Source organism: Teleopsis dalmanni, chromosome 2 (genome assembly GCF_002237135.1).
Source record: "Teleopsis dalmanni isolate 2A chromosome 2, ASM223713v2, whole genome shotgun sequence".
Classification (NCBI taxonomy): domain Eukaryota; kingdom Metazoa; phylum Arthropoda; class Insecta; order Diptera; family Diopsidae; genus Teleopsis; species Teleopsis dalmanni.
Genome location: NC_051847.1, coordinates 145,076,321 through 145,093,258, shown reverse-complemented (window position 1 = coordinate 145,093,258; position 16,938 = coordinate 145,076,321). Strand labels below are relative to the sequence as shown.

Genomic DNA, 16,938 nt, shown 5'->3' with positions numbered 1-16,938 from the left:
CAGCTACATAAAAAAATGTAATTTCCAAACATTGTACAACAAACATATTTTAAAATTGAACTAAATAAAGTTTATTTATATGTATATAATATTAATAATAAAATATAAAGCATTTAATAACAATTAAATTCAATCCATTATAACAACATAATTTTGCAATTTGATATGTTATATGAAAAGCATTTAGTTGCAGAAGGATAAGATATTTATGCTCTATCAAAAATTAGAAAAATATTAAATTTGATATTTGCTATTTCTCATTTCAATATAATTGAACTATATGTCAAAAGAAACTGAATATGATCAAAAAAAAATTTTTCAAAATTTATTTGAACTGATAAACTTTAATGCTCAACACAAGATAATAAAATTACGCTTTACTATTTTATATTATTTCGTCATGTTTGCAATTGACGAACATTTCTTTTTCTTCAACTGTTAAGTCGAGCAGGGTTGCACATTTTTATACCAATTTTTCATTATACCAGTTATTTTTATATGCATACCAATCGGATACAATTTTATATATAAGGTCGCTCATCATTAATTTCAGCATCAATTAACTTTTAAACTGATTTAAAGAGCATTTAACCGGAGAATATATTATTTGATTTAATAATTAGAGATTTCGTTAACTGAACGAAATCGATATTTTTATTTTCATTTTGCAATTTATTAAAATTTTTTAAAATTTTACGAAAATACCGAATTTTGTTAAAATAATATATAATTAAAAACTCAACATTTAGTTATATTGAAAAATGTTTAAGAAAGTAAAGCTTAATTGAAATAAATAAATATATATAAATAAATATATATAAATAAATATATAATATGTTAAATGTTGTTAAGCTGAATGTTGTTTAAGATAAATTGTTAAAAACAAGACCTATACTATAACATACTATAAACCAGTCAGTCATTCTTAACCAGTTGTTAAGAAACATCTACGGTTAATTAAGCAGTGATTTACCCCAGGGTAAAACCATCAGCCTTAATAGATTTTGAAAGGCAGTATTGTTTCCGTAATGTAGTACGTCATTTTATCACAGCTGTTCTTTCTAAATAAATTATATATATATATATATATATATATATATATATATATAATATAAAGATGTAAAATTTTTAGTAATTTGCTTAATTTGTAAACTTAAATTTAAAAGCTTTTTAAAAATAATTTTAATATTCGCCTATCGGGTAATTATAGTGCCATTATCAAAATTAAAAACTAATAAAATCGTAAAATATAGAACATGATTCGATGACGTGATAAAGGATTTGTATTAATTTCAGTACATTGAAACTTAAACTTACTATATATACTTACTATATATAACTTCATTAAGTTTTTTATTTTTTTCAATTTGAAAATCTGATGTCTTGAAAATTAAGGTATATTGACATATCGCGTAGTGGAAGTAGTTATTTAAAATAGTTGTATTTAGTAAACTCCGTTTTTAAATAGATTTTGTTTTGAAAATTGAAACCTTGCTTCGATTAAATTAATATTTTGGTTAAAGAAACTTTTATTAGTAATGAAATATAATTAAGGTCGTGTGCGAGTTCGAGTAAATTGATGGCAGCGAATGTTTTTATTTATCAGAATTTCGAGTAGGATAAATTAGATAAAAATTAGGTGTTTCCACTGTCAAAATTTTATAAGATGTTAATAAATAAATAAATAAATTTGAAAACTCACGGCTAAGTATAACAATTGAATCCAATTTTATATTATATATTAAGTAATCATATTTTTATTCATCATATAATAATATCAAAGAACAATATATTTAATTTGGATACATGTTCTATATAAGTAATCTATGATTTTTAAATTGAACATAGCCAAAAATAGTATCCGAGATAGAAAGAAAAGTCAATTGCGAAATAAAGCTGCTCATGCCGCCGAAAAATAACTGAGAAGTCGTACTCGCTCGTCAAGATTGTTTGTGAAAAGTGTGGAAGTTTTAAGTGAAAAAATATTTGTATTAATACAGTAAAATATTGCAAACAATATATTTTATGATTTACATGTTTAATAAAATTGAAAAAGTTATAAAAACCAAAAATTAATTGGGTACGCAAGATAACGCGATTAAGATGTATAAAACCAAAAAGGAAGTCGATGTATATGTGCGAAAAGCATTGTCTCAAATTCGTACCGAAAAGGAGGTAAGGATTATACATATTCAAATATATTAATGTTATTTGTGTGTGTTAGTATGAAATATTATTAATACTTATATAATCGAAATAATTTATAGCAACGTAGTTGCAACATGATGCATTTGTTGTAAATATAAATATTTTGCAAATACAGCAAAACGGCGCCTCAAATTCTTCTGAATAATGTGGCTGTCTGCCTGTGTATGCGCTCTTGTATTGCACATATAAATTCTCTAACCTTGGTAAAAAGTAATGTTATTAAGGCAATTCGAAATGAAATAATTTAATAAAAATTATTTTAGATTTTGATTTTATGAACTTGAATAATATAACTAATATTTTTAGAATTATAATAAATATATGCCGCAATTGTTTTTAGGTTATGTTTCGCTGTGTTTGCCTCGAATTTTCGCCGCAATCGTGCGTCTCTGAATTCGCAATTGTTTTGTTTCTTTTATTAATTATTACCGGCAGATGACAAATATAAATGCGAAGCAGAAATAATTATATGGACAACAAGTAGGGACGACTGTATTCATCTATTCTGGAGAGGAATATTTTTTTTTTTTCAAAAGTGAAATTATAATATTTGATATATGACTGAATATAATTGCAAATGTATACAAAAAATATGCTGACATTGTTGTTCAATATTTTTTCCAATTGGAACTAATTTTTCATCAATATGTGTGTTTCAGTATATATAGTATATGAAACTCAGAATCTTATGCCGCGAATCCATACTTATTAATACAAGGAGGCCAAGGTTCACTGGACTGTAGTGCCAAATAAGAAGAAATATATCAGAGTTGCACTTGCAACAAATGTGCATTTACGTGATTAAATAATATAATTATATAAACTGTCACGGGACTGTCATAAATAAAAATTAATGACAACTTTAGTACTATAGAGAATCACAGATATGTTCAACTTTACTTTCTTGCTCTAGACAATTCAAACTTCTCTACCTTTATTACGAGTAGGCTGGCATCTTGTATGATTACCAGGTCCAACTACTATTTACAACAACATCTCTAGTAATTTATAGTTTTTTATTGTTGATTTTGCTGTTAACCCAACAATTTATTGCATTCGAGTAGTTTGAATGATGAATTGGATACATATTGCTGTTGTAACCGATTTTATTCTGTTTTTTGTGGATCGGTGAAATTCTAATAAAAGTTGTGGTGAACCAGATTGTTGTAGATGAGTGTACTCGGTCGTTCCTGGAATTAATTGAATTGAGTAGGGTTTTTAAATTTTTATCTATTAGAACTGCATACAGGTTGACTGACTGCGCCTTTACCCGGGTTGACTGTAATTAAAATCTCACCTACTCATAATCCACTCTCGCTTCTAAACAATCTCCTCAATTCGCGAACTACTATCACTTACCTACATCTCAACTCCTCATGTATAAGTATTTGTAATTCCTTTTATGTTATCTGCTCGATAGCTTTCACCAGGTTACTAAAACAATAACATCAATATTTTCTTTTTACCCATTTTATTTTCTTTCTTATTACTCTCATGACTTTTAAGATTACATGTAGTTAAAGTTAAAAGAGGAAATTCCAGCAATAAAATTTTTTCGAAGATAACTCCGATTTCAAACCTTTATTTTTTTTTGGGTTAGTTAATAAAAGATACAATAAATAGTCAAACAATAAATAGATAAGGAAGAAAGATTTAAAAAAAATCTTCTATATTTGCCTTAGAGTAATAATACCAAGGCTTGTTTGGTTTTAATCTGTAGTTGGTGTTGACTACTTGGCTTTGTATTAACAATTCTAAATGAAAGATGATACTAAAAGCTTTATTCTTAAAAGGATTCTTCTTTATAATATGTTTGGATGTATATAATATTCTTGCATTTTCTAATAAACGCAGTTCAAAAAAAAGTTATATTTTTTTTGTTAACTTTAGGTTGTTTATTTAGTAATAAATTCATCATTTGGAATGATTCAGTAGTGGTACACCGAGTTCCATTATTTTGTATGAGAACTGAGGATGCTGAAGAGTTGACCGACAAAGACGCTTAAATAAGCTAACAATTCTGGATATGGTGGCTAAAATCCGTAATGTAATAATAGCGTTTTGAGATTCAGGCTTGACTTGAAATTCAAGTGCAAGAACATTGTTTATGCAAATGTTTTTAGCAACATGGGTACCGAGTTTACTAACAGCAGATGAAAATTCCACTTCTAAGCATATATATTTTGCAATTATTATGGATAAATCTAATAGTGGTTTTGGCGTCAATGTTTAATTGTAACCGAAGTATTGATACAGTTCACTATAATACTACATTTACGTTACTCATCAATTTTGTCTTCATCGGATTTTTATAGATTTCTGATAATGGAAAAATATCAATAATCCCTCCAAAAAATGAATATTTAAAGGGGCTGAAAGAATCCTATTTTTCACAATGTATAAAAAGAACTAAAATCCATTTAAGTAATCTTTCATTTATCACTGATTTATTAAATAGTCGTTCTAAATGCTTTTTCTCTGACTTCTCATACGTGTTCAATTATTGTAGTACAGGTACCATTTTAAGGTCACTTATTGTGTGACTTCGTCTCATTTCATGAAAACCTTGTAAGCATTTAAAACACAATTTTTTGAACTAACAATTGAAATCAATATAAGATAAACCCGTATTAAAGTACTTTTCAAATTAAACAGTAAGATACTTTTTTTTACATATTTTTAATTGGTTAATGTTAAACTTAACTTAAATTAGTTTTATTATATTCTGTGTATAATCAGTTTCAGGGTATATCTTTAGACATTTTTTTTTAAATGAACGGACGTTGTTTTTTGTAGCTGATCGACAAGTTTAAAGGACACAATATATTATAGTAGAAAAGCTCTACTTTCCGCAAGCCATCTCTTTCTTAACTAAGTGTATGAGATTTATTTAGGCAGCAATTCTTCTGATACCTTGTGAGTCTATACTCATTTCTTTCCTTGTATACTTCCTTTACAAATTAATTTTTGTTTATTTTTTTTTTCGAGACCATAATGTAGTACAGGTATATAACTATTTTTCTTAACAAGTTTCATTAATTAAAAAACAATTGATCATAGTCTTAATTTACTTATATTGCATGAAGAGATATCAATGATTTAAAAAATTGCATATATTTTCTTTATAATTGTTAGAATTGTTTTTATATATTTAACTTTTTTTTTGTTTTTTCTTTTAGCGTAATTTGCGTGGTTATATAATTGCTAAACAATATTACAAAATAAACGAGTTCTTAACGGCTGAACAGTTTTTAAATTTGTATCTTAGTGTAAATGAAACTAATGACCAGGCATACAAATTGCTTGGTCAGTGCTATCAACATTTAAAGAAACCAGACAAGGCTTTGCAGTCATTTCAGCGTTCACTCCAACTGAACCCTAAGCAGAATGATTTATTAATTGCTATTTGCAGTTTGCTAATCCAGGATGATATATACAATGCCAGTAAGGCGCGTCATTGGTGTGAACTTGCGGAATCGCAAAAGGTTCATCATGATGCTGTATTTTCATTACGTTTGAAATTAATCAAAAGCGAAAATGAAGCAGATGATAGTCAAGCTGAGATAATAATACTTAAAGAAATCTCTGCTCAATCTAAAGACATTGGTCTTCGTATTAGACTTGTACGTTTTTACTTAGATCAGAATAATATACAAGAGGCGTTTAAATATGCATATAATGTTGAAATGGGTTTCAACGATTCTCTTGTTGGTAATACTGAATGGTACGACACGATTTGGTTGATGTTAATGAAGTACGAGCAAATGCCTAATACTGATAAAAACTGGGAATTTTGGTTGTTGTTGACTATATGTCTGGAGCGGCAGATATATTTAAGTTTTACTTGCACGGAAATAGCTAATAATTCGTCAGGCAATACAGAAATTGCTAATTTGCTATTTAATTTTGATCAAAATCTATATAAAATCTCAACTTTATCAGCAAAGTTTAAAGCTAAACCGGATTTAATTAATGTCTTTATGAATCATTATCGTGGCCAGTTTCTGCTTTATGCAACATCATTGCTATTTAAGCGGGAATTATTGCAAAATAAAAATAAATGGAAGGAATCAGTACGCATGGTATTACCTTTAATGTTATTGGCAGTACAAATTAAACTGCCAGATACAAAGCAACCGTGGACTAAACACTGTGATGAAAACAGCATACAATTGTTACAATTATGGCATCGAGAAGGTGCTTTTCGTAATGTTCAGGTATTTTTAAATAGTACTAATACTATATTTTTAAATAAATACTATTTTTAAACATTTTTTAAAATAATTTTCAGATGGGTCGTACACTGCATTCCTGTGTTACAGCAGATGATGCTGTAAAAGATAATACGAAAAACACCTCTTTGTGGACGGATACAAACAATTTGATTTCACAAGTGCGTCAAGTTTGCGCAGAAAAGCAATGGCGTCGTAATATATTTGCCCTATTATTTTGCAATAGTGATCAGCGCATTAAAGAGAAAAGTTCCATGCTTATGAATAGTGCAGATTTTTCTGAGCCAGTTTATGAGTTACCAACTTACGCTGATATTGAAACGTATGAAGAAATAGCTCAGTTTTTGAATCCAAATTCATTGCAGCATACAGCGTACCTTTGCATTGGAAATGATAATTTAGGAGATGTACGTGCCAAATTCTTTAATCGTTTACCATTTTCAACACAAAACCTAACATACTGTGGTGCGGAATCACTCAACCAGTTAGATGTAGACACTTTCCTATATGCTACTACCTTACAAGCGAAAAGACTACTAGAAGTTGAATATGATTCATGCGATAATTATAATGGTAACGGACAGAATTCCAATGATGGCAGACCACGTATTTTACCATTCTTAAATATACATCGCAAACTGTGTACCGACGAACAGGCATATTGGTGGAATGCTGCATATATTTTTTATAGAAATATAAGTGATGAAAAGACTACAGAATTACGTTCTGCGTTGCAATTTGGTTTGGAAGCAGTACGTGGTGTAAGTGGTCCAAAAGTTGATATGCTTATTTTCTTCAAGCTTGGTCAAATACTTATTTCACGATGTGAACACTTAAGTAAACCAGTTGACAAAGGACTAATTGAAGTGCGTGCTGAACAAATTTATAAATATGGTCTTGAAATGCTTAAATTGAATGAGAAATGTGTTTTGGAACCTTTTCGTAAATATTTCAAATATGCCAATTTGCATACAAGTGAAGTTGAGCGGGCATTGAATTCGGCGGCTGAAGAAGCAGTTAAATATTTAGCCACACGTTACTTTCAAAAAGCTGAATACGAAGAATTCATTGAAGAAATTAAAGGAGTACAACTGCCGTTTGCCACTTATTTCCAAGCTGAAGCATATCGAAAATTGGATGAATCTAGTAAAACTCCTAAAAAACAAAAGCGTTTATATTTAGAAAGTGCCACCGATTACCTAAATCAGACAGAAGAATTATTAAAAAAATCAAATATTAATCCAAACCATCCATTGAACGCTATTATCAATGGTGAGATTAAACGTTTGCAACAAGTTTCGGCTTTGTATCTGAATGAAAGTGTTTCATTTTCCAATATTGGGCAACATAATAATTCAAGTACTTATGAAGATGCTCATGGTGAGCTAACCAATTTTTCACTGAATATGAACGCTGCTTTGAATCGTTCACAACGTGACACTGAAGTTGATAGTCTTATCAAGCAAATGGCCAGCACACTTACATTTCTTAAAGACGAAATTGTTGATTCTATTAAACCAGAGTTGATTTCCATGCGCAGTGAAGTTGCAAACATGAAAGAAAAAATTAGTGCTATGGAAGAAACTATGAAAAAATCAAATATACATTCAAATTCTCCTTCTCGTGATGAAGCTACAAATGTCTTGGATGATATTTATCTGTTGGATGAAGCTATACAAAATCAATTGTTTACACCAACACAGCAACAGCAATCTTTAACGACTCAACCAAATTTATATCAAGGTAATTTATCAATGAGTGGAAATGTCTCAAGTCCTTTTGCTCAACAGCAACACCAACGTCTCAATCCACCAAATGCAATGCAAATTCAAAACGCAGCTGCCGCTGCAGCGGCCGCTGTTTACAATACACCGCTATATAATCCAAATTTCCCAGTTAATTTTTATGGGTCACCTTATATGATGAATCCACAGGTATCGGCAGCAGCAGCAGCAAGTGGAGCATTAGGTAAAAATAATTAATCTTATATTTTTTATTTTTTTAACAAAAAGACAAAAGAAAAAGTGTGATTCGAATAATGTAAAATATTAGCTAACTGAAAACTAAATATTCAAATTTTGGTGGATTACTATGTCCATAGATAGGAACATTTAGTTGTCGATGTTGAGATTAAAATATCAAAATGTTTAACAAAAAAGAAGCAGGGTATTGAATTCGACAAATAAATAAATTTCTTCTCTTTTTATATATATATATATCAAGTTTATAAATTTGTGAGTTTGATTTATTTTTACTTGATATTTTTACTTAATATAAATTATTATTTTGTTTTATTTATTTTTATTATTTGTTTATTATTATTCTTTTTTATTATTTTTTTTTTGTTTTTTTTATTATTTTTTTTATTATTTTTTTTTATCATTTTTTTATTTGTTTTTTATTACTTTTTTTATTATTTTTTTTCATTATTTTTTTTTTATTTTTTTTTTTTATTTTTTTTTTATTTTTTTTTATTTATTTTTTTATTTTTTTTTTTATTTTTTTTTATATTATTTTTTTATTATTATTTTTTTTTATTATTTGTTTTTTTAATATTTTATTATTATTATTTTTTTATTATTCTTTTTTATTCATCAATTTCGTTTTATTTGTATTATTTATTTTTTTTATAATTTATTTATAAATTAGAATAGATAATTTTTATTTATTTATTTTATTGTTTTAATTTTTATTTTACAATTTAATTGCTATATTATTATTTTTATAGTTGCGTGTTTTTTATATTAATTATAATACTTTTTATTTATAGGTCAACGTAGTACTTTGCCTATGCCATTCATGGATCCGGCAACTAATTTAAATTTTAATATGCCACCAAATCCGTCAATGTTATCACAACCAAATCAAGATACCCGTAATAGCAGTTTATATAGTTTATTAAATCAGGCAACACATAACGCACAGCCATTACCACTTCCTACATCATTGTCGTTGCCACAATTATTACCGCCAACACCCACAACCCCACAAACGACATTACCTGCAACAAACCTACCACAATCGGCTCCAGTCATGCCTCCACAGTTTAATAAGGCTTTAAATAACCAACCCGTGGAAAAAGGGCCACCTGCAAATGTGGTTATTACAAGTTCTGATCCTTTGCCAAATCCCAATAGTTCTTCAGTGCAGACACAGCAACCAACTTTAAGTGTGACAATACCTTCACATCATATTAAACCCAGCTTAGTACAGACACCGGATATTATGGGCCCACAGACAACCAGTTCAACCAATTCTATGTTTTCGGCAAACATAACGACAAGTCAACCCATTTTTGGTAACATGACCGCTGGTGTATCACTTTTTGGTAACAAAACTGGTTTAGCTACTGTGCCATCGACTACTACAGTTAATCCAGAAACCTTTAGTTTCAAACAAGATCTGGTTGCTGCTCAAGCAGCTAATAAGTCGGTTGACAATGATAAAACGAATGTAAGCATATCAAGTGATCTAAACAAAAGTTTTAATGCCGACTCAGAAGTGGAATATGATCCACGTCCAGACTTTAAACCTATTATACCTTTACCAGATGAAGTAGAAGTCAAAACTGGTGAGGAGGACATGAAAGTACTTTTCTGTAATCGTGCTAAACTATTTCGTCACGTTGAAAAAGAATGGAAGGAACGAGGTCTTGGTGATATGAAAATATTGAAACATAATAAAGATGGTACATATCATCTTATAATGCGACGCGAGCAAGTACATAAGTTATGTGCTAATCATATTATCACAAGTGAGCTGGTTATTAAGGCCATGAGTGCTGAACCTAAAGCTTACGTTTGGTATGCAAATGATTATTCTGAGGGTGAAATAAAGCCAGAAAAGTTCTTTGTGCGTTTTAAGACAGCCGATATAGCCAAACAATTTTACGACACTTTTAAAAATGCACAAAAGGATGACTCAGAACAGAAAAAAGGCAAGGAAAATATGCAACCACCTGCTGTGACCGCTGTAATAAAAAATAATAAAACTGCACAATCTCCAGTGCAGACATCACTTTTTGGAGTGCAAAAAAATACTAATAATTTTGCTACTAGCACACCAGCCAATAAAAATGAACAAGTGAAGCCAGCGCCCAAAGACAACAATACTGTATCAAATCCCAAAACAACAACTACAGTAACCAGTGCAACTTCCAAAACGCTTTTTGTTGCACCTACTGTTAAGGAACCAGTAACAACACAAGCTTCATCGCCCTTTGCTACTTTTAATTTTGGCAAATCTACTACAACGAGTCCATCACCATTTGCAAATCTTTTCAATAACATAGCCAAATCAACAACAGATCAAATTTCTTCACCTTTATTTGGAACTTCACTAACTCAAACTTTAAATACCTCAGTTGGTGGTTCTAAAGACAGCCCTATAAATACAGCTGATACACCAAGAAATAGAACAAGCCAATCAGACAATGAAGATGAATACGTGCCCACTGCTGACTTTAAGCCCGTCATTCCATTGCCAGATTTGATTGAAGTAACAACAGGGGAAGAAAACGAATTAGTGCTCTTTGAACACCGTGCGAAGTTGCTGCGTTTTGATAAGAACACTGGTGAATGGAAAGAACGAGGTTTGGGCAACATCAAGCTTTTGCAGAATAAAAATGATGTGAATCAAGTACGCATAGTTATGAGAAGAGAGCTAGTACACAAGCTATGTTGTAATCAGCGTCTTAACAAGAATACCTCGTTCAAATTTGCTAAAAATTCAAAATGTGCACTGAACTGGGCTGGTCAAGATTATTCAGATAATGAATTAGCAACAGAGTTATTGACGATACGTTTTAAGACGCCAGACATTTGCCAATCATTTTTGGATGCTGTATTAGCAGCACAAATTAAAATGACAACTGTCGCTGAAGACGATGATAATGATACTGAAGAATATGAAACTGAAAACAAAGAGTTAAATGAAAAGAATAAAGAAAATAAAGCAAATATCAAAACAACAAGTGGTAAAGAAGAAGTCAAAGGTTTCGGGGACGCATTTAAGCCAAAAGCTGGTTCGTGGACTTGTGAGGGTTGTTATACAAATAACATCAGTGATGCAATCTACTGCATAGCATGTGAAGCGCCTAAAGATAGTACTGTGCCTAAAAAGACAATAAACCCGCTTGCGACAACCGTACCTAGTGGTACATTTAGTTTTGGTTTTGCAGCAGCCGGTTCCAATGAAAACAATAACACATCCATATCCAGTGGGAATTCCATTTTAAATGCATCGCAAGCATCTACGGCTTCGGTTACATCTTTAAATGCTAACTTGTCTGATTCGGGTGTCACACATGATTCAAATAGTTCACTAAACTCTTCTTCGAAAATTGGTTTTGGTGATCAATTTAAACCCAAAGCAGGTGCTTGGACTTGTCAAAGTTGCTATTTAAGCAATCAAGCTGGTTCCGATTATTGTACAGCATGTGAAGAGCCAAAAGATAATACTATTTCTAAAAAAGAAACAACTACAAATATATTAGCTTTATCAAATCCAACACAAAAATTCACTTTTGGTTTTGGAGTATCAACAAATGATACATCTACAGCCAAACCTACCGGATCACCGTTTACATTTGGAAATTTAGCGACGACAGCAGGCACAAATGGAACGAGTGATATGGGCGCAACAGTTGGTGACGTAAAATCATTTAATTTCACAACTCAAAATAGTACGTCTACCAATTCAGGCACATCGTCTTTAGGCAAACCTACCTTTTCATTTACACTAAAATCCAGTTCCATGGAAAATCCCCAAATGCCTATAGCATGCGGAGAGATAAGTGATAGTAAATCAAATTTGTTAGTTGAAGAAAAAGATCCGGATAATGCCAATAAATCTAAAATTGTAAATTTACTCCCTACAAAACAAGATGTTAATGATGACGGTGATGACGATTATACTGAGGAAGAAAATAATGCATATTTTGCACCAGTTATACCTCTACCAGATAAGGTAAGTCACATTAAATTATTTAAAAATTTACAGTTACACAAACACAAACCAATTTAATTTTATTGTTCTTTATTGTTTACTAAAATGGTATATGCATTTTTTAGGTTGATGTGGTAACTGGAGAAGAAGAAGAGGATGTGCTGTATGAACATCGCGCTAAATTGTTTCGTTTTGTTGACAGTGAATGGAAAGAAAGGGGAATTGGTGATGTTAAAATTCTACGTCACAAAATAAATAAAAAGTTGCGTGTTATCATGCGCCGTGAACGTGTTTTTAAAATATGTTTAAATCATGCTTTAACGGAGGATATTAATTATAAATTAAAAGATGAAAAATCCTGGTTGTTTTTTGCAAATGATTTTAGTGAAGGCGAAGTTTCAGTAGAGAAACTTGCTTTACGTTTTAAAACAAAGGAAATGGCAGAGGAATTTATGGAAACTGTGAAATCAGCTTTACTTGGCACAGCTCAACCAATTCTACCGAGCTCCGAATTAGTTTCATCAACTGAAAAAACTGCAAATACAAGCCAACCAAGTATCGAAGAACAAAGTTCTAAAATAACTCAAAAAGAAGATATGCCAAAACTGGAATGTAATACAGAAAAAAAATGTGCTGGTTGTCAAAAAATTAAAACAATTTTGTCTAATGAAATACTTTCAGAACTCGAACATCCTTCAGATGAAAATTGTGTTAATAAATTAAAAGATTTATATCAAAACGTTCGTACACTTAAAATTGGAAAAAATAAAAAAAATGTCACTTTTTCTGTCAACGATAAAGCTGCTGTCACAGCAAAAGGTGATAAAGTCCCTGCTACAACAAATGATAAAAATGTTTCTATAGCAAGTGCTGAAAAAGCTACTAGTGCTAAATCAAAAACAAATGCGAGCCCACTAATAGCAAAATCTAATTTAAATGCAACAAAAAGTACTTCCGACGATAATAGCAGTAATATATTTGGTGGTTCAAATAATGATTCTACGCCGTTGAGTTTTACAAATGCTTTTAAAGAGCTAACCAAAGTGGAGGAAAACAATAGCAAAAATATGTCTAACATCGTAGAAACTAAAGCTAAAACGGGTCCTCTATTTTCAAGTAGTAAGTAAAAAAGAATTTTTTTTGTTAAAACATATTTTAAACATATTTGTTTATTTTATTAGATACAACCGTATTTGAACAAGCTCCCTCTATTTTTGGTACTAACACATCAACTAAAACAGACACAAATACTTCCATATTTGCGCCTACGCCTTTATTATCTGGTGCTAATATATTTGGAAGCACGCCGACAGATGCAAGCAAGATCAGTACTGGGTCTAGCTTATTTGGAGGCACGACGTCAGATACAAGCAAGATCAGTACTGGGTCTAGCTTATTTGGAGGCACGACGCCAGATACAAGCAAGGTCAGTACTGGGTCTAGCTTATTTGGAGGCACAACGACAGATACAACCAAGGTCAGTACTGGGTCTAGCTTATTTGGAGGCACAACGACAGATACAAGCAAGGTCAGTACTGGATCTAGTTTGTTTGGAGGCACGGCTACAGATACAAACAAGGTCAGTACTGGATCTAGTTTGTTTGGAGGCACGGCTACAGATATAAACAAGGTCAGTACTGGATCTAGTTTGTTTGGAGGCACGACGACAGACAATAGCAAGAGTGGCGCAAGTATTTTCAGTGGCTCAAATAATACTGGATCTAGTTTATTTGGAAACACAATGACAGAAAACAATAAGAGTGGTACAAATATTTTTGGTGGTTCTAATATATTTACCTTAACAGCAAATACAACAGATAGCAAACCGCCTACCAATCTTTTCAGCACATCGATATTTGATAGTACAGCCAAACCAGTGGTAGGCGATAATTCGAATCAAACAATATTCGGTGGTGGTGGTATGAGTGGTTTTAATCAACCAGTTTCAAAGTTTGAAGGCACAAACATTTTTGGTCTTAATAGTAGTAGTACGGATAAATCGAGTAACAAGTCTGACGAAGATGAAGGAAGTAAACTGTTTGAAGTACAAGAAAAACCACCAGATAATTCTGGACCACTATTTGGTGGATTCAAAACTGAATCTATGCCTACTTTTGGTGGTGTAGCACAAAATGCTAACACAAATAATACCAAGACTAAATCGCTATTTGGGGGATTTAATACCGATGCTGCGCCTATTTTTGGTAGTGTAGGACAAAATGCTAATATAAATAATTCCAATAATAAATCGCTATTTGGGGGATTTAATACTGATGTAGTAACGCCTACTTTTGGCAGTTTAGCTCAAAATGCGAACACCGCTACTGCTAATGCAAAAGAATCAATATTCGGAAATTTGGAGAATAAAAATAATTATAATTCAAGTAAAACATCGACAGAGTCTGCAGATACAGATCTTATTATAAAAGGCGGTGATATTGATTTTGCAAGCCTTGCTGCAACTGCAAAAAATAGTTCCACATTTGCAAACGAAAATCAAAAATCTTCACCTGGTGGCTTCTTCGGTCTAACTAATCAAAATGCTTTCTCCAGTTTTCAGAATAAAAATTCAAACACTTCACTAAATAATTCTAAATCAAATGATTCGAATACAAACGTATCAGCGAGTAATGCTGGTGATGATGGTGATAATGTGAACGATGAAAATTATGATCCACATTATGAGCCCATAATTGAGTTACCCGATGAAATTGTTGTATCGACTGGTGAAGAAAATGAGGACAAGTTATTTGGCGACCGAGCTGTACTTTTCCGCTATGATAATACAACTAAACAGTGGAAGGAGCGAGGTACTTTATTCTTAAATTATAATTTTTTAAATATTTTTAATTGTTATCGTTAATTAAATTTGTAGGAGTGGGTGAAATAAAAATATTAAAGCATCGAGAGAAAAATACTTATCGCATGGTTATGAGACGGGAACAAGTACACAAACTCGTGCTTAATCAAGCGGTTGGAGCTGATTTTGTATTAAAGCTTATGAATAATAATGTTAAAAGTTATGTCTGGGGTGGGTTAAACTATGCGGAAAATAGCAGCGGAGAACTTGAACAATTGGCTGTGCGATTTAAAAAGGAAGAAATAGCAAAACAATTTAGTGCTAAATTAAATAGTTGCATTGAGGATGCAAAGAGTCGACAAAATTAAAATTGAGCTAATTTCCATAGTAAATTTAAATGCACGGTTATAAAAAGTTTTACTTCAACCCTGTATTTGACATTCTAACAGCGTTGTCGCTAAGTGAACTCATAAATCATTCATTATCTATCACATTAAAGTTGAGAACTAAATATTTGATTATAAAAAAAATTATATATTATAAATTGTGATTATAAACACACATAAATTTAAAAACTTAATTATACGTCAATAAATTAATATATGTTTTAAAAATATTTGCTATAATATTTATATTGATGATGGTATATTAAATGGTTTGTGTATACAATAGATGGGCACAAATTAGAATTACTTTGTTTTTAGTGTACTTCTAATTTACTATACATTTCAACTTGTGGACGTTTTGTTTTTTAACAAAACTAATTCAAAAATGCTAGTTTGTTTATATCGTTAAAAAGCAATTTTGTTTTGTATATATTATTTCGTATAATTTATTGTTTTTTTAATTAATTTTTTAAAGGAGTTTTTTCGAACAGTAGTGAAATACAACAACAAAAATTTTTATTTTTTTTTTTTATACTATTTTAATTAATTGAATTTTTGGCTGGCCATACAGCTGTTTCGAGTATTGCCAAATACCCATCATCAGTGGTCTTAGAAATAATTCTTATATTTAATTATTCGTAAATAATTATTTTTGAGACTGCAAGTACCAGGAATCGAACTCGGGTTCTGCCAAATGTGAAGCTCAGAATCAGCGCACCTTAACCAAATGATCCAAAGCCGTACTTGACTTTTTTGTTCGCATATTTTTCTGGAGTTTTGTTACTATTACTATGAAAGTTTTTATTAACAATTTTACTTGCTGTGTGAATTAATTAATTAATTATATTTTTATTTTCAATTGTTAAATTTCAATACTATTCTGTTCCTAGAGGACAGAATGTTCTAATTCATTTTTAAAATAAGGATGTGATTACATAGAGTCAAAGACTGGTTATGTGCTTAGGGGAAACAACTCTCTCTTTTAGCACCATTTTAGTTATTTTGTTTTATTTTAGTTTTATTTTGTATTTTAGTTTTATTTTGTGTTTTAGTTTTATTTTGTTTTTTAGTTTTATTTTGTATTTTAGATTTATTTTATATAGCTTGTAATGCAATGTATATAATTATTTATTTAGATTTGGATTAAAAATTGATGTTAAAAAATTGTTAGAATATTAGACTAAACAGTCTGAGGCAATGCAAAGCCAATTCTTTGTATTTGTTTCTTTAACAAATTAAAATTGTGTAATTGATGTTTTTATAGTGTTTTATAACTAAATCTGCACCCAATAGAGCCCATGGTCTGAAATTAAGAATGTAATTCTGAATTACTGTGCGCATCGATAGAATCGTAAACAATTAATTA

At 30.6% G+C, this 16,938-nt stretch overlaps 1 protein-coding gene across 2 annotated transcripts; it reads left to right on the top strand.

Annotated features, from left to right (window-relative positions):
* Window positions 1–1,826: 1,826 nt before the first annotated feature.
* On the top strand, window positions 1,827–15,766 carry LOC119680764 (E3 SUMO-protein ligase RanBP2-like). Of its 2 annotated transcripts, XM_038093731.1 has the most exons (8): window positions 2,104–2,175; window positions 5,388–6,425; window positions 6,500–8,408; window positions 9,211–12,407; window positions 12,512–13,505; window positions 13,568–13,993; window positions 14,045–15,196; window positions 15,262–15,766. In XM_038093731.1, exons 1-8 carry the CDS (start codon window positions 2,104–2,106, stop codon window positions 15,552–15,554), a joined length of 9,081 nt encoding a protein of 3,026 aa, XP_037949659.1. In that variant the 3' UTR covers window positions 15,555–15,766. The 2 variants fall into 2 exon arrangements, with proteins under 2 accessions (XP_037949658.1, XP_037949659.1); XM_038093730.1 differs by having other exon boundaries at window positions 1,827–2,175; window positions 13,568–15,196.
* The last annotated feature ends 1,172 nt before the right edge of the window (window positions 15,767–16,938 follow it).